This window comes from Phycodurus eques, chromosome 11, assembly GCF_024500275.1.
Source record: "Phycodurus eques isolate BA_2022a chromosome 11, UOR_Pequ_1.1, whole genome shotgun sequence".
Taxonomy (NCBI): Eukaryota; Metazoa; Chordata; class Actinopteri; order Syngnathiformes; family Syngnathidae; genus Phycodurus; species Phycodurus eques.
This window is the reverse complement of record NC_084535.1, coordinates 21062703-21081744: the sequence shown is the minus strand read 5'-3', so window position 1 is coordinate 21081744 and position 19042 is coordinate 21062703. Positions and strand designations below refer to the sequence as shown.

Below are 19042 nucleotides of genomic sequence, written 5' to 3'. Positions count from 1 at the left end.
GCAAGTTGTGCAAGAAGGACTTGAAACACCGAATAGTCGGACATGTGCATTCAGTAGTTTAGAGGAGGTCAAATTAAGTTAACCTGTAATGTATTTTAGGTTCATCCTGAAGTTTGAAACAAAAGCCTGAATAACTCTTAACTTTTTGTGAGTAGTGCATATATTTCGGAGACAGTACACAACTTACAGTCGTGGCCTTTTATTTGGCTTGTCCATAGCACAAGTGTGCAATAACAAGGCACCTTCATCAGCATCTTTAAACCTGACCTCATCACCTGATAGATCACTATATCATTGTTGCAATCGCGTAGCAGTCTTTGATTTACTTTTTCCCCCCCATTTTAAAAATAAACCTTATGTTTAGATGAAATATTGTTGCTTTCTCTCATTTAATTTAAAATGGGAGCCGAAAGGTTGTGCGTCCACCTGGGTCGTTAAAATATCCGACGATCGTGAAGGCAGCAGGGATGCTGCCCTTTGTTAGCAGGTTGGATGCTAGCAGTGCACCAACAGTGAGGCTGAGCTTCACGGGCATGACACAAGCCTTTTAAGAGCAACCTGTTGTCCTGTCGGTCATATTCCTCGGCTGTCCACATCAACGGACTAACGTCCACACTCGAGCCGCCATGACGACGCGTTCTGAAAGGGAAAAAGCCCAGAAACTGAATGAGCGGCATCAGGCCATTCTGTCGAAACTGCTGAGAGAGGACGAGAACAAGTATTGTGCTGACTGTGCGGCAAAAGGTAAAGTGTGCATGTTTTGCCCGCTCGAATAACAAATGCCTGTGCGAAATATCCAAATGTTGTTGTGTGTGTTTGGTTGCTTGATCACCGTCTACTAAAGCCAAAAACACAATGTCGTTTCTTAAGTGTCCATATACTGCCACAGTTTCCTGTCCTAATTGTTAAATGTTAGCGTGACAATAGAATTTATTTGTCCATCATCGACCCCTTTATGCTATGGCGTGTAACCGGAACTGGTAAGTAGCAATTGGAAGGTGCGATTATTTGAAATGCTATATTACTAAAAGGTATAGGTTCACAACTCCATTTAATATCCATCTTCCGCTAAGTATCTTAAAAGTAAAAGCATTGAGCGCCTGAAGTGTAACTAAAACAAAAGAGTTATTCTCAGATTTGACTATCGGCTAACTTAGCACAAGACCTATCGTGTCGTGTGTCTATATATTTTTTCAAGGATTGATTTGAATAAGTATACTTCATTGGAAGTTTGTTTTAGTTTGAAATCGATAGTTTGTTATTTCCGCTTTTGGTTTGTCAAACTGCCATTAACTTGACAGTGGTGGGCGATGATGTATCGGTGTCACGGCCTTGGCTGCTGTATTTATGAGCGGAAAGCGTCCTTCTGCTTTGACACAAATGACGCTGATCTACCTCCTCTCGTGTAGAGAAATAATGTCATGAAAATACCATTAGACAAATCCAGGGCAGTTCTTCACAACTACAAACCATTAACTCTCTGACAGCGCCAAACAAAACCACGCGTTATTATCTTTGTAAGTGGTATTGTTGATATAACCTAAGCAGATGTGTAGGTAAGCGGAAAACATGATGATGTGATTTATTCTAAGTTATATGTACATTATATAATGTTGTTGCGTGTATGAAACCGTCAGTTATTTGAAGACAAATGACATTGGAAAATTAAAGTTACGGTTTCGAATTATCCAAGTGATGAATTGAATGGTAATGATAATCGCCATTATTTTTCTTATTTGTGCGTATGTGAAGAGCTACAGTATTTTGCAAAATGCTGTAAATCTACTTGGTTATTGTGGGAAAAAATATATTTATTTAACCAGATCTGCACATTTTACAAACTTTATTTTTATCTCATTAGATCAATTAATTGGCAGTACAAACTGTAGGCCGGTCCCAAGCCCGGATAAATGCAGAGGGTTGCGTCAGGAAGGGCATCTGGCTTAAAACTTTGCCAAACAAATATGAGCGTTCATCCAAAGAATTCCATACCGGATCGGTTGTGGCCCGGGTGGAACGGTGGAAATTCAGCCACTGTGGGTCGAAGTCGAAGAAGAGGTGGAAAGCGGGTTCTTCGGCAGAAAGAGAAGATGAAAGCACAGAGCCTAGAACTGAATGTGGGGACTTTGAATGTTGGGACTATGACAGGAAAATCCCGGGAGTTGGTTGACATGATGATTAGGAGAAAGGTTGATATATTGTGTGTCCAGGAGACCAAGTGGAAAGACAGTAAGGCTCGAAGTTTCGGAGCAGGGTTTAAATTGTTTTACCATGGTGTAGATGGGAAGAGAAATGGAGTCGGGGTTATTTTAAAAGAAGAGTTGGCTAAGAATGTCTTGGAGGTGAAAAGAGTATCAGATCGAGTGATGAGGCTGAAACTTGAAATTGAGGGTGTTATATATAATGTGATTAGTGGCTATGCCCCACAGGTAGGATGTGACCTAGAGGTGAAAGAGAAATTCTGGGAGGAGCTAGACAAAGTAGTTCTGCGCATCCCAGACAGAGAGAGAGTCGTGATTGGTGCCGATTGGTGTATCTTGGTGTATCTTCTGGCAGGAAAGGAGAGAAGGAGAATTGGTGGTGGAACCTCACAATACAGGAAATCGTACAAGGAAAAAGGTTCGCTAAGAAGAAGTGGGACACTGACAGGACCGAGGAGAGGCGAAAGGAATGCATCGAGATGCGACACAGGGCAAAGGTAGAGGTGGCGAAGGCCAAACAAGAGGCATATGATGACATGTATGCCAGGTTGGATACTAAAGAAGGAGGAAAGGATCTATACAGGTTGGCCAGACAGAGGGATAGAGATGGGAAGGATGTGCAGCAGGTTAGGGTGATTACAGATAGAGATGGAAATATGTTGACTGGTGCCAGTCGTGTGCTAGATAGATGGAAAGAATGCTTCGAGGAGTTGATGAATTAGGAAAATGAGAGAGAAGGGAGAGTAGAAGAGGGAAGTGTGGTGGACCAGGAAGTGGCAATGATTAGTAAGGGGGAAGTTAGAAAGGCATTAAAGAGGATGAAAAATGGAAAGGCAGTTGGTCCTGATGACATTCCTGCGGAGGTATGGAAGCATCTCGCAGAGGTGGCTGTGGAGTTTTTGACCAGCTTGTTCAATAGAATTCTAGCGCGTGAGAAGATGCCTGAGGAATGGAGGAAAGGTGTGCTGGTGCCCATTTTTAAGAACAAGGGTGATGTGCAAAGCTGTGGGAACTATAGAGGAATAAGGTTGATGAGCCACACAGTGGGAAAGAGTAGTGGAACCGAGACTCAGGACAGAAGTGTGTATTTGCGAGCAACAGTATGGTTTCATGCCTAGAAAGAGTACCACAGATGCATTATTTACCTTGAGGATATTGATGGAAAAGTACAGAGAAGGTCAAAAGGAGCATTTTGTGTCTTTGTCGATCAAGAGAAAGTCTATGACAGAGTACCGAGAGAGGAACTGTGGCACTGCATGCGGAAGTCTGGAGTGGCAGAGAAGTATGTTAGAATAATACAGGACATGTACGCGGGCAGCAGAACAGTGGTGCTGTAGGTGTGACAGAGGAATTTAAGGTAGATGTGGGACTGCATCAGGGATCAGCCCTGAGCCCCTTCCTGTTTGCAGTGGTGATGGATAGGCTGACAGATGAGGTTAGACTGGACTCCCCGCGGACCATGATGTTTGCAGATGACATTGTGATCTCCAGTGAAAGCAGGGAGCAGGTGGAGGAACAGTTAAAAAGATGCAGGCATGCACTGGAAAGCAGAGGAATGAAGATTCGCCGAAGTAAGACAGAATATATGTGCATGAATGAGAGGGGTGGTGGGGATGGAGGCCAGGCAAGAGAGGAAGACCAAAGAGAAGGTTGATGGATGTCGTGAGGGAAGACATGAGGGCAGTTGGTGTTTGAGAGGAGGATGCAGGAGATAGGCTTACATGGAAAAGGATGAAATTCACTTTTAGGAGATTGTCTTTTCTTAAACAGAAGAACATCTGGTCTTGCAATGTTAATTAGCATGAATTTTTTAAAAATGTAATTTTTCAAGTTTTCCAAACCACATGATCAAAGTACGATGAATTTTAGTATTTAGTCCAGTCAATATTATGCCCTACAACAGAAGTTACGTAGCGTTTAATGTTGGGCACTCACACCTACATGCAATTTAGAGTCTTCAATCAACCTAGCATGCATGTTTTTGGGATGTGGGAGGAAACCGGAGTACCTGGCGAAAACCCACGCAGGCACAGGGAGAACATGCAAACTCCACACAGGCGAGGCCAGGATTTGAACCCGGGTCCTCAGAACTGTGAGGCAGATGTGCTAACCAGCTGTTCAGCGTGCCGCCTATGCTATTTTGAATTGTTTTTAAAAATATTTTAATTTTATTTTGTTTTTAATTTGTCTGGCAGTTTATGGGTATATGCGGTTTCTAAAGGTGACTGTCTGGTAGTTTGAAGTTTTTTTACAATCAATATTTCCTACGACATGGTAAGGTGTAGACTTTTCTATATTTCCTTTTATCTATCCTTTGGTCTTTGCATGTCTGAAGTACTACTGGTGTGTTTCGACTAAAGTTACATTTGTTTGCTGGTTAACGTGATCACATTAGCGGTGGAATTTCCATTGAACCTTCATTTACCCTATTCCACAATGTAGTAGTGGAGCTGTTATTTTTCAGCTATGGTCTGATCTCATTCAATGTGGTTTGCCTGTAGATGGTGGCACTGAATCACACTAAAAGGCCAGAAGGGGGCAGCATAGCCTTTAACATCCGTAAGACATGGGGTTTGCGTCACTAAAGTGTGTATTTTGTAGGACTGAATGTTGTGGCATTATCTGTGGAAAGTAAGTGGAGTTTATTTTGAAGGGAAATACAACTATATTTCACAGGAATGATTTTCTCAGCTGTTTTCTAGAGCACAGTGGCAAAGAAAAATGAAGTACAGAAAAAAATTGTGTGGTAAAATTTTGTTTTACAACAGTTTTATGAAAAAAAGTAACCATGTGACTGTACTTCCCTACGTTAGTGTATTTACGCCTGAATCTTTCAGTGATTATACATTTGAGAACAAGCAAGAACAGCACGTTGCAGTTTAGTTAACGAGAGGTCTACAAATATATGAGGCTTGACTTGACCTGCAGCAGTTTTGTTGACACATCTCTGTTGTTACGAGGATGACTCATCTCTCTGACTGGGCTTGAAAAGAGGATGTGTTAGAGTTCCAAAGAAGTTTTTTTTCTTATGAGTTATTTATTTGGGAAGTCTAAATGGATTCACAATTTTATCAAACTTCCTTCCTCTCCATGTGGAAGGTCACTAAAAAACAAGTCATCTTGTTTTTTAGTGACCTGATGTGTATCGGGTCTACAATAGAGAATGTTTTTGCTTTTCCCCTATACTGTATGTGTCAGTGTGAACTGTCTAGATATACGTATTATAATCCTAAACAAGACAGCACGGTGGAACATTTGGTTAGCACACCTGCCACACAGTCAAAAAAGTTTGTGTTTGAATCTCGGCTCGGACCTTTCATTGTGGAGTTTGCGTTTTTGTGGGTTTTCTACAAGTACCTTCTACATTCCAAAATCATGCATTTTATGTTGTTGAAGTCTAAATAGATGTGATTGTGGGTGTGAATTGTTGTGTCCTGGGATTGACCGGTGACCAATCCATAGTGTAACCAGTAGTGATGCACCGGAATGAAAGTTCTTGACCGAAACCGAAAATGTGGAACCCAGGGCCGAAAAACCGAAAGCTGACCCATCGAGTGAATGAGTTGTTTAATATACATAGGTATACTGTATGTACCATTTGTTTAACCAAACAATAATAATAATACTAACTGGCTTTTGAGCGTCATAACTTCCTAAAAATGAAACGGATCAAATTTGGGTCTGCTGTTGAGCTCACTTATGTCAGAAACGCACAAAACACGATGCAAATGAAACCATGATTTGTGTTCTGCACACAACACTCTTGGCGGCAGTGTCGGATGGACAACTGTGAAAAATGTTTTTGCTGTTTAGGGTTAGGGTTATAGGGTATGTTTACATGTGTTCATTGCCAGTTTATTCAGTTGAACACTTCTGGTTTCTGATTGGTTGCGTCAGAACAGTGGCATAGCTCATTACAAAGGCGCACACACACTCTCACCGGGTGTCGGGGCTTTAATTTCATGCTCTGCTGGCTGCCTCCCTCCTCCATGTTGTTGTAGAGCTCCACTGTCCCTCATCAAGGCTCCATGGTGTATGTGTGTTTGTGGTTCTCTCAGCTCTGATGACTTTGTTTGTGATGGCGTGTGTGCAATTACTCAATGTATTTATGAGTGCCAGTACATGTCGCTTTGTGTCGGTGTCTTGTGCGCATTCATACGCGAGTATCAGTTGGTTTACTTCAGTTGACAGTTTTACCGTCAGCGAGAGTGTATGGCCTCGTTTTGTCACTCTGCTCGATTTGCACAAATTTACCTGCATGAAAGTGCGAGTGTATGAACGGAGCTCATTTTGTTGACTCAGGTCAGCCGTCAACCTGTTTATGCGCATGTATATACTGTAAAAGCACAGCAATATTAATTTCTTACTGTGTTTACATGTTCGCGTAATGACTTAAGAGCGTTGGGGATGGTAAGGTTGCACCAGAGGTACTTAACTGATTCAGTCGTTCTCGTGCAGCTAATAGACTGATTGTTTTTTGTTTTCTTTACTCTGATACTGTTTACCAAGTAGTTGATCTTCTTGTTGTGCGGTCAAAGGTAACCACCACATAAAATGACCCAAATGCAGAGAAAAATGTGTTTTTGAAAAGATCTTCTTATATGGGCAATGATTAGTCCAAAAGATGGACAGGCAATTTGCATTATATCATGCGAGATGCTGTGCAAAACATCAGTGTCCTCATTTAAGCAAAGCAAAACTTTTTAAGATAAATGCAAATGTTTTTCTATCCTCAAATTCAGGCACTTGGTCCTTGCTACCATCCTGACCATTGTATACAGGCTCTGTGGTGTACTTCCATGTATTTTATTATGTAACCTTTTCATTTCCTTAAATCACATTTTATAAATACTGGAACCCTTTTTGATAAGAAATAATAACAAAAGGGCTTTGTGGTAACACTTATTTGCGGCCCTGTTTAATGGTCGCTGAATACATTCCATTTCACAGACTGGCAGAACATTTCAGGCTTTTTTCCATCCATCCATCCATTCATCCATTTTCTGAGCCGCTTCTCCTCACTAGGGTCGCGGGGGGTGCTGGAGCCTATCCCAGCTGTCATCGGGCAGGAGGCGGGGTACACCCTGAACTGGTTGCCAGCCAATCGCAGGGCACATAGGAACAAACCACCATTCGCACTCACAGTCATGCCTACGGGCAATTTAGAGTCTCCAATTCATGCATGTTTTTGGGATGTGGGAGGAAACCGGAGTGCCCGGAGAAAACCCACGCAGGCACGGGGAGAACATGCAAACTCTTTTTTTCATTTTATAAAATGTTGTAGTGCTGTGCCTCGTGGTCCGGCACATTGATTGCCAATTTACAGCAGATGTCGAATTGTCAGACTTGACAAATGAGTCCATTTCATCAGTAACAGAAATTCTAACTTTGGGCCTGCCTGTAATTATCTGCGCAGTTTCACCTGAACTCATGATTCTTGTTGGCACTTTGCCTTGCTTATTTTATGAGAAATCGCTGAAAAGCACAAAAACATGGGGTGTAATGCTCATTTAAAAACGTTTTCTGAGAAATAAGACATGCTTAGTTGTGAGAAAAACATTATTTACCTGTTTGAAACTCCATGAAATGGTGTGACACATTTGCAGTAGGAAAGAAAATACGTAGTTTATGGCTCTTCTTGCTCTTCTTTTACAGTTTTAAGAGAAAAATCCAACTTTTTCTGATACAGCGCTCCATCTGATTACAAAATTAATGGTTTTCTGTGTTTTGATTGGACTGTCAACCACTTCAGTGATCATTTTAAATAGTCCTGTATGAGTCTCCTACAGGGACAATTTCATGCATGTGGTGTCTTTTTTTTTTTTTTTTTTTTTTTTTTTTTTTGAGAGCGCAAACTAAAGTAAAGCCAGATATCCAACAGATAGAGTCCTGCTTACGGAGGCTCAGCTTGTTGATTTAGGCTTAACACTCAGTCATCCCTGCTTTAATGCCCCTTTAGGCCGTCAAGCGTATTAGTGCCACTGAATTAACATACTGATGTTCTTACCAGAGACCGGCATGCCCACTGCTCTGTGCACAATTCGGTTCTCTTCCAGCGGGCACTGCTGCGCCAATATTTTGTATCCTGGATCTATAAAAGTCACTTCAATTTTGTCAGGCTTCTAATCTGATTGCCCTGGAATACAGTGCTGAGGGTCTTTAGCCACCAAGCCATTCAAGTCATTTGTCTCTCATTTAACGGCCCTGTACTATTAGTTCTGATGATTATTCGAGTGGTAGGATTTCCTGAACATATGCAAATAAGGGAAGGGGACACCTGAACAATGCTGAGGACTATATAGCATGTCTCCAGTACTAACATTCACATTTTGGTCCACAGGGCAATTCGAGCACTCAACTGCTTTGCTGAGCACTCTAAAAAAGCACTTTGTTGGATGACAATTTAAAGTGCCAGTTCCCCCTGAGTTGTGCATTCCAAATTTGTATTGTTTCTTTTAAAATTAATTCCTCATTAACCTTCAGTATAAGTGTCTGTTTGAAATTGGCAAATTCCTTCATTTACATTTCTGGGCCAGAACATCAGTATTGAATTATTTAAACTTGCTTGTTTTACCTTAGGACATCATCTGAACACATTGAACATTAAAAAAACTAAACATTAACTAAATGAGCTTGAAACAAAACCGTAACGTTTCCTTTCGTCAAGTGCATGTCGGAAGGGATCTCCACCTCACTAAAGGCCTCTTCTAATATACAGTGGTGTGAGTAAGAGTCAATAAAATGAAAACAAATGTGCTTATATAATGATATTGAATTCCACACAGGTCCAGTTTCAGATTAGCTCACCATGGTGCAGTTTGGAACTGTAAAACAGGCTTTTTTCCTGGCTTAAAGTGAGACAGAGGTGGTACCATTCAAACCTTGCGCACGTGTGCGCATGCCATGCCCCCCGACTGGGTTGGTTTGAAGCTGTTTAAATGACCACAAATTGTTTAGATTTTTACCTCACTGAACTAAGAAAGGCTTAATATTTTTCTGAGAAATAAGACCTGCTTTGTTGCAAAACAAACAGTATTTACGAGTTTGAGAATCCATGAAATCGCCCAACTGTTTTGCATTATGAAAAAGAAAATGCTTCAATTGCAGCTCTTTTTCTTTGAGGATTGAACTTTCAACTGCTTCTGATCCTGCGTCATCACGTCACCGCTGCATAGTACCGCAATTGCAGTGAAAATTGACACCCAGTTTAGTGCAGCGATGGTCAAATGATAACAGTTTTTATGATGTCAGCTGTTGTAGAGCATCAGGCAGCCTGAAATTGGGCAGAGATGGCTGCCTCCAAGTTTTGTATGCAAGAAAAACCCTAGTAAAGCCTGACCTGTGTCCTGTGACCTTGTTTTCACGAACGTGTACAGGCAGCATGGCAGCAGCAACACAAATAGGGTGACAGTGAATTGTCATTATACTCATTAAATAATAATTCAAAAAACGAAGTTAAACATGACACAGTACTCTGCTTCCTATTAAATTCTTACAACCCCAATTCCAATGAAGTTGGGACGTTGTGTTAAACATAAATGAAAACGGAATACAATGATTTGCAAATCATGTTCAACCTATATTTAATTGAATAAACTACAAAGACAAGATATTTAATGTTCAAACTGATAAACTTGATTGTTTTTAGCAAATAATCATTAACTTGGAATTTTATGGCTGCAACATGTTCCAAAAAAGCTGGGACAGGGTCATGTTTACCACTGCGTTACATCACCTTTTCTTTTAATAACATTCAATAAACATTTGGGAACTGAGGACACTAATTGTTGAAGCTTTGTAGGTGGAATTCTTTCCAATTCTTGCTTGATGTACGGCTTGAGCTGTTGAACAATCCGGGAGACAGGTCTGGACTCCAGGCAGGCCAGTCTAGTACCCGCACTCTTTTACTACGAAGCCACGCTGTTGTAACGCGTGCACAATGTGGTTTGGCATTGTCTTGCTGTAATAAGCAGGGGCGTCCATGAAAAAGACGTTGCTTGGATGGCAGCATATGTTTCTCCAAAACCTGTATGTACATTTCAGCATTAATGGTGCCTTCACAGATATGCAAGTTACCCATGCCTTTTGCACTAACACAGCCCCATACCATCACAGATGCTGGCCTTTGAACTTTGCGTTTATAACAGTCCGGGTGTTTCTTTTCTTCTTTAGCCCGGAGGACATGATGTCCACAATTTCCAAGAACAATTTGAAATGTGGACTCTTCAGGACCACAGAACACTTTTCTACTTTGCATCTGTCCATCTTAGATGAGGTCGGGCCCAGAGAAGCCGGCGGGGTTTCCGGGTGTTGTTGATCAATGGCTTTTGCTTTGCATAGTAGAGTTTCAAGGTGGACTTACGGATGTAGCGCCGAACTGTATTTACTGACATTGGTTTTCTTATGTGTTCCTGAGCCCATGTGGTGTTGTCCTTTACACATTGATGTCGGTTTTTGATGCAGTGCCGCCTGAGGGATCGAACGTCACGGGCATTCAATGTTGGTTTTCGGCCTTGCCGCTTACATGCAGTGATTTCTCCAGATTCTCTGAACCTTTTGATGATATTATGGACCGTAGATGATGAAATCCCTAAACTCCTTGCAATTGTACGTTGAGGAACGTTGGCCTTAAACTGTTCGACTATTTTCTTACGCACTTGAAGAAAGGAGTGAACATCGTTCCATCTTTGCTTGTGAATGACTGAGCAATTCAGGGAAGCTCATTTTATACCCACTCATGGCACCCACCTGTTCCCAATTAGCCTGTTCACCTGTGCGATGTTCCAAACAGGTGTTTGATGAGCATTCCTCAACTTTATCAGTCTTTTTTGCCACCTGTCCCAGTTTTTTTTGGAACGTGTTGCAGCCATAAAATTCTAAGTTAAGGATTATTTGCTAAAAACAAAGTTTATCAGTTTGAACATTAAATATCTTGTCTTTGTAGTGTATTCAATTAAATATAGGTTGAACATGATTTGCAAATCATTGTATTATTCTGTTTTTATTTATGTTTAACACAACATCCTAACTTCATTTGGAATTGGGGTTGTACATTCCATTGTATACCATCCATTTTCCAAACCGTTTATCCTCACGTGAGTCGCGGGCGCGCTGTAGCCTATCCCCCGCTATCTTCGGGTGAGAGGCGCAGGGCACACTGGTCGCCAGCCAATTGCAAGGCACAAAGTAACAAACAACCATTCACACTTTCAGTCACACTTCCGGACAATTTATAGTCTTCAATTAACCTACCATGCATGTTTTGGGGATGTGGGAGGAAACCGGAGTACCTGGAGAAAACCCACGCAGGCACGAGGAGAACATGCAATCTTCACACAGGCAACGCTGTGATTTGAACCCCGGTCCACAGAACTGTGATGTAGATGTGCTAACCAGTCATTCACCATGCCCATTGTATACCAAAGAAATGCAATTCTATTGATTTATTTATTTATTTTTAATTAATGAATTTATTTTTTTTTGGGACATTTTAATTGACAATTGACTAAAAATTGCAGACTTCAAAACACAGCCAAACTGTAATGCTTCGTAGAAACATCACTTATTTAGTATGCTGAATGAAGTACCTTGTTAATTGATAACATCTTTTAATATTCATCTGTAGTTTCAAGAGAATTTTTGAGACATGACTGAAAATATTCAATGCTTCAGGCTCGTGCAGCAGTGTCTTGTGGGATAATTTAAAATGTCCATCCCTCCTCTCCCGAATTTATGTCAACAAGAATACAAATCCAGCCTGAATCTGCCTGGAGGTCCCGGACTTGCTTGAGCTGTGCAGCATTCTCATGGCATTGTTTCTTCTTCTCTGCTAAGACTGTTACGTAACTTCATCTTGGTTGTTCAGCACCTAAGAACAGACCAGTCGATCCATACAGATACAGATACACATACTTGATTGCAACCAGCAGAGGTGCTGTTGATTCAGTCTCAATTAGTTTGTTGTCTACAGAATAACAGCTATGGGAAATTGAGATACAGTGGAACATCGATTTAATGTACTAATGTGGGGGGTTGTCATCCGATAAAGGTGTTTGTCTGTTACATTGAAGCACATTTTTTTTTAATATGGACCCAGTGCAAAATTATTGTTTTGTAGATTTTTTTTATGTGGCCTAAAATGACCAGTGCAGTACAAAGTTTCTATAAATAAATATAAAAAAAGCTTGGAAATGTTTGAAAGTTTCACATTTTATCCAAACTTACCACACTGGTGTGCTTGGTCATGGTGAGATTAACGTACACTACTAATCATAGGCAAGTCGCAAGGCATTAGTGTGCTTCCCAGTTCCAAATCTGTTGCCAAAGGCGAACAGGCTTGACAAAATAAATGAATAAATAAATAACTGTTACTGGACCAAAAATAGCATGCAGAGTTGGGTAGGAATGCACTACATTTACTCTGTTACATTTACTCGAGTAACATTTTCGAAAGATTTTATTGGTCAGAGTAGTTTTAATGAAGCATACTTTTTACTTTTACTCAAGTATTTAAGTTAAGAAGAAACAGTACCTTTTACTCCTTACAATAATCTACATGCCATTCGCTACTTTCATTTATTAATAATTGCGTGCACAATCTATTCTTAGACTTTCCTTTTCGACTTCCGCATCTGGCGCCGTTGCTCCAATCCACAGTGATTACCACAGTGATGTTTGACTCAAGTTCACCAATCAAACGACACAAGAAAGTAACATGTCCGCACACAGTCTTTTATTGGGCTTCGCGGGCCATTCAAAGTGAGTTGTGACAGCTGCGCATGACTCGTGTTTGCATTACAGACGACGGAAAAACAACAGCTTTAACATGCAGCGTACTTTTGTCACTTCCCAAACTTGGATAGTTCAGCCCGGTTCTAATTTGGGAAAACACCTTGCGGTAAGTTGCAGATGTTTTTGTTGTTGTTTTGGCTGTGCATATGGCAACATTAGCCCTATTTTATGGTCATAAGTAACTGTAAAACATGCGTCTTGTGTTCTCTCAGTCTCACTCTCTTTCTCTCACTCACTCACACACACACAAACACACTTTATCAATAAGTCTGGTCAGCAAAGAGCTTCTTCCTTCAGTCATTTTAATGGATAAAGCAAATTATGTTTCTGTAAGGTCCTATGCATGTTTTTTTTTTGAACTTTTTTTGAACTTACAAATGGTGGCAGGTGTGTGTGGACTTCCATTGAACATGAGTTTGAATGTTATCTGTTATTTCTGCACACAACCAGATTCCAGTTATAAGAGGGAGTGGATCCTTGTGCAGTCAGATTTATTTTATTCAAACTTTATTTAACAAAGTAAAAGACCAGTTAAAACAGAGCATCTCTTTTGCAATGGTGACCTGGCAGCAAGTTAAACGTCAAGTCCAAGTCGGTCACATTCATGTTTATTTTTACATCCCCTCTCAAAAAGATTCAGATTATTTTTTTGACATTCACGCTCTGTTTAAAAGAGAAAAAAAAAGAATCAGAAGTTACTCACTAGTTACTCAGTACTTGAGTAGTTTTTTCACTGAGTACTTTCTTACTCAAGTAATTATTTGGAGGACTACTTTTTACTTTTACTGGAGTCATATTATTCTAAAGTTACAGTAATCCTACTTGAATACAATATTTGGCTGTTCTACCTACCTCTGATAGCCTGTTCCAGACTCCAAAGACTTGGAGGTTTGTATTCCTCAGCGTTAACGCCGCAGCCATGCCGCTCTCTCTCTCTGCACAATGTTCTATGCACAATAGACAATAGATATAACCATCACGACATGGCCGGCACGTCAATGCCCCACATTCAAAGTGGCCGCCACGGGAGGCACGTCTTTTGGAATTGGATGTAGTCACATTGTATAGCTGTGACCCGGAAATTTCAGTTCCATTCTCTGCATTGCGCCACAGCGCCAGTAAACAACAGTGGCCAATTCTGGAACTAACAGACTTTGTCAACAGCAGTTTAAGGTAACAAATGGAAACTATTTTTGGACACTTTGTTCAGTCCGACAGTCCATTTTATCCGATATCCGTTCAATCAGGGTACGTTTTATCGGGTTTCCACTGTATATCCATGTTATTGCCATTTCATGTGGCAGCATTATTCTTCTCCATGCAACACACCATAATACCGGAACATTTAGAAACTTTCTTATCCCATTAAACATATATATTAATAACAATGGATTGATAGTTAATTTTGCCATAGTTAGTTAGTTAGAGCTCTCAATGCCATGAGGCACATTAAGCTGCAATTGCGGTTTCAGTAATCTGCATTTCCTTTTTTTTTTTTTTTTTTTACGGGAGCGGGTGATTGGCCCACTGCCCAACCCCAGCACCTGGTATTCCGAGGCGCTCTCCCATCTAAGTACTAACCAGGACCGACCCTGCTTAGCTTCCCAGGTCGGAGGAGATCGGGCAGCATGTGGGGAGCGGGTCGGCTTTGCCGTAGTTGGTGCCATTTTATCAAATGCGTACAGTTTTTGATGAATCCACGGGTTAGTAAACAGTGTTTCCAATTATGTTGACAACCCTGACAATATCACAAAAAAAAAGCACCCCCGGTGTTCTAAAACCTTTGACTGGTAGTGTAAGTATAAGAGGGAATGAGACATTTCTTTGATTATGTTCCACCAAATCTCTCAACTACTTTGTTTATGCATAAAAACAACAACAAAAAACAAACAAAACAGAACAGAAGCAGAACAGAAAGTAGCAAGCAGTAGTAATCAGTAGTAATCCCTTTCACTGTTGAGTGCACAAGAAAAGTGAAAAAGTGGTATACAGTAAAATAATCTCGTTTTAGTGATTCTGGTAGAAAATTGTAATTGTAAGCATTTCAACATGGAGGTTAGTGGTATTAGGTGTGCAGCTTTGAAGTTTACCAAAAGTAGATAGTAACGCTTATCTCCGTGTCTGTGTTTAATATACGTATATATCAAAAGAGCCATAATATAGTTAACTTGTAGGAAATTAAAGATCACCAGTATTTAAAAGCACAATTTGGTTTCTTCAAAATTACTTTGAAATTAAGTTTTTTGGTTTTGAAAAGTAGACTGAGGGTCTTCTGTACACACTATTACAGGTGTTATTGCGTTATATCATCAAATGATGCACAACTCACTTTACGCCTTTGTAAAATCTCAGTAAGATAAATCATATCTGCTCAGCTTTAATAAGCATATTTTTCACACTTGCCCTGAGTTTAACTGTGTTTTGAAATGCAGCTGAAGTTTTTCAAAGCATTATACTAAGCTTTTATAACTCTGTTAGACTTACTGAGAGGTGAACCGCCATTGCATGTATTTGTCTATTCAGTACAATTCCGTTTAACATGGTTAAAGCACAATGAAAGCGAATAATGTGCTGCTGGACAGTTAATAGCTATTGCAGGTTTTCTGTTCCTGTCTGAGTTGCTAGGTAAATTTGCTGTATATACAACATATTATTTAGCAACAGAGAAATACAAGCCCACACTATTACAATACAGTACACCACACAATAAAATGCGTATTGCTGACGAAGTTTGTTGAGGACTTTGGCCTGGTATACTGTAACATTGGAGAGACAATGAAAATGGGGACATTACAAATGTGTAATATTGCAATTGGGATGAATTTGCCTTCTGTATTACTGTTCCACTGATGTTAGTTACACAATTAACACAGCAAAATATTTTACACTAACTAACTATAAAGTGCTGCGATTGGCCGGTGACCAGTTCTGGGTGTATCCCGCCTCTCGCCCGAAGATTGCTGGGATAGGCTCCAGCATGCCCGCAACCCCTGTGAGGGCTAAAGCGGTACAGAAAATGGATGGACGGATATTATAAAGTGCGGTTTGAAAGCAATATTTTTTTTCTTTTCCCTCTTTCTCTTCCAGGTCCTCGGTGGGCCTCATGGAACCTCGGAGTGTTCATGTGCATCCGCTGTGCTGGCATCCACCGCAACCTGGGCGTCCACATTTCCAGAGTCAAATCTGTCAATCTGGACCAGTGGACCCCAGAGCAGATTCAGGTACACACCCACACACACACACTGACACACAAATTACACAGTTGACACTCATCTACCTCTAGGGGTCCAACTGCACGACTAAAGCAATTTTCTGTCCGTAATAATCATTTAATAGTAAAAGTAATATAGAAAGGACAAACCCATCTTTGAGTTAATAGTGAATGTTAAGCTAATGTGTGCATAGTGTCACACTTCTACATTTTAATGTTACTCTGAAATGACAGTTGATGTGAAAATGAAATGAGCTGGTGTATATAACCAGCGTGTCACATTGATTTGATCACACACCAGGCAAAGGGTGTGCATATACAGTATATCTGAAGCTCACTTCATTTAATCATTGTGATTAATACATCCAATTGTTTTGTTTAGTAGGTGTGTTGTACGTGTATTTGTGTGTGAGAACGGGCTCAAACGATCTGTTGGGTCAGAGGACAATATCACCCTCTGAATGTTAATTGCCGATTTCAGTGAATAATTAATTATAGATGAGTGATTATTCTGACTTGGTCTCGGCTCCAGTTATCATCACCATATTTATACTTGTCCCAATCTGACCTTGACATAAGGGGCAAATGCGTATTCAATTCATTCATTTTGTTATCGGTCCGATGCCTTTTAAATATGTTATTATTGTTTTCTCTTCTCAGAGTATGGTGGACATGGGTAACAGTCTGGCCAGACAGCTGTATGAAGCCCACCTTCCAGAGAACTTCAGTCGGCCACAGACTGACCAGTATCCTCCTCATGCAACAGCTAGTGCTTGGCCTTTGCGTATTCAGACTTTAAAAAAAAAAATTATACTTCATACGGATCCTGTTCCTTTCGCAACATCTACACATTAGAGAGTGAAATGTTATTACTGTTAGGGCATTAATGCACTGCTAGCTCAGACTGTGTATAACAGTGTAACAAGTTTGCCCTTTCTGCTTTACAAGATGAGACATTTGTGCGGTTAACAGCAGCAGCAAATTTTCACATTTCCACCAGCGGACTGAAATAAATAATCATGGCGCTCTATGAACATACAGTATCTTGTATCTGGTAGGTTGGTGCGTGTGGCCATCGTTCTTCACTCCGTTGTAGTCTATTATTAGTCTATTGACAGCAGCACTGAAATGAGCTGATAGCAAATCCAGGATTCTGAGAGCTACAGATTGAAATTTCTGTGTACCTCTGTTGTTATTTGCTCCATTTTGAATTCTTTGGGTTCAAATGACAAAGTTCCGTTTCATTAATCCAGCATGTCTGTTCTCATCAAGTATAAACATTCGTGTATGTATCCATACATAATTTACACGAGTGAAGACTTCATTTTCATGGTGTGAATAATAGTCATTTATTTTTAATTAAAAGTAACAGTGCTGCCTTAAGTATTATAGAAAATTAAATTAGCACCATTGAATTTAATGTGTTTATGTTTATACTTTTTTATGATAATTAAAAATGTCTTTTATACTGTACATATGGAGCAAAAATAGGAGCAACGGTTTGTAAGAAGAGGGGACCGATTTCTGGCAATAATTACTTGTCTGTGCTTACAAATTTGCATTCTAATGACCAGAATTTTTGTTAGTTTATTTATTTTTGCTTCAGCCATGAATTTTACAATACACCCAAGAATGTAAATGGCAATTAGAATTGATTTTACCACAGTAGAGACATTTAAATAGACCAAACTCCATCTGAGGCAATAGCCAGCAATAGACTAAATCTTGCATCTTTGCTATCACTGTCCTCTTTCATTCCATGTTTCAGGCATGTAGCAATCAGACCAGCATAGTAAATGATGGGTTTGGCCCAAACAGTCTGCATATTTGGCAGACTTGGAAAATGCATTTTACTGTTCCTTGTGGTACCCTGTGGGAGGTTGTCCGGGAGTATGTGGGTCAAGACCTGTTCATACAAGTCATTTGGGCGCTGTACAGTTCGAGCACATACTTGATCAGCATTGCTAGCAGTAAGTTCATATACCAAGGATGCGCTGTGTCTGAATGTGTCGGTGCTACTAAGGTGTGGAGAGTGGCCTGAGGATCTCACCTCTGCTGTTTGCAGATGACATGGTCCTGCTGTGACCTTCAGAGTTTGCTCCTGTGTTTCACTGCTGAGTGTTTAGCTGCAGGGATGAGAATCTGCACATCCAAATCTGAGGCCGTGATTCTCAGTCGGAAAAGGATAGATGGAGCCCTCCGGTGAAGGAGTCAATCATGAGTGAGTCATGTTCATGAGGGGTGGAAAGTTGAAGTGTGACATTGACTGTGTTTGCATTAAGAGTTGAGTTTAAAGGCAAAGCGCTCAATTTATTGGCCAAGCTCTGGGGTACTGACTGAAAGGACAACGGAAACAAGCTGCAGAAATTGGTTTCCTCAGCAGGGTGACTGGGCTCTCTCTTAGAGATACGGTGAGGAACATACAGCAGGGACTGTGGGTGTGCTCACGCTTGCAATTTGGTTTTCTGGTGTGGACCAAAGCTGAAAATCATAGTATATTTGGTACTGAGTCACATAGCATTCACAATGGTCATGTTAACATGAGACAAACAGTTGTCCAGTGAACAGCTTATGGATAAAGTCTTCGTGCCATTTGACAGCACTTGGAACGTGTGATGTGTGATGAAAAACAAACTTGGTGCTGTGCTTAGCGCCGAGTGTGATAGTGCTGGCTGCTAGGTTACCTACACTTTTTTGATTTGTGTTTGTATTGTGTTTTTATATTGACTGTGTAGCGTTTATGGAATGAAATAACAATTGTGCTTAATTTAGAAGGAAACGATGAGTTGGAAGCGGCGCCTGCGTCACTTCCGGGTTATCGTAATTTTAAACTACAGAG

General features: G+C 40.5%; 1 protein-coding gene across 2 annotated transcripts in view; it reads left to right on the top strand.

The window, feature by feature from the left end:
• Positions 1-478: 478 nt before the first annotated feature.
• LOC133409719 (stromal membrane-associated protein 1-like) overlaps positions 479-19042 on the top strand; it is a 76755-nt gene continuing 58191 nt past the window's right edge. For both annotated transcript variants that reach the window (XR_009769454.1, XM_061690124.1), the window contains exons 1-3: positions 479-744; positions 16080-16213; positions 16864-16949. Coding sequence is in view for 1 of the 2 variants with exons in the window: in XM_061690124.1 (XP_061546108.1) it covers positions 627-744; positions 16080-16213; positions 16864-16949 (338 nt within the window). In the remaining variant the exon portion in view is untranslated. The remainder of the gene's footprint in view (positions 745-16079; positions 16214-16863; positions 16950-19042) is intronic.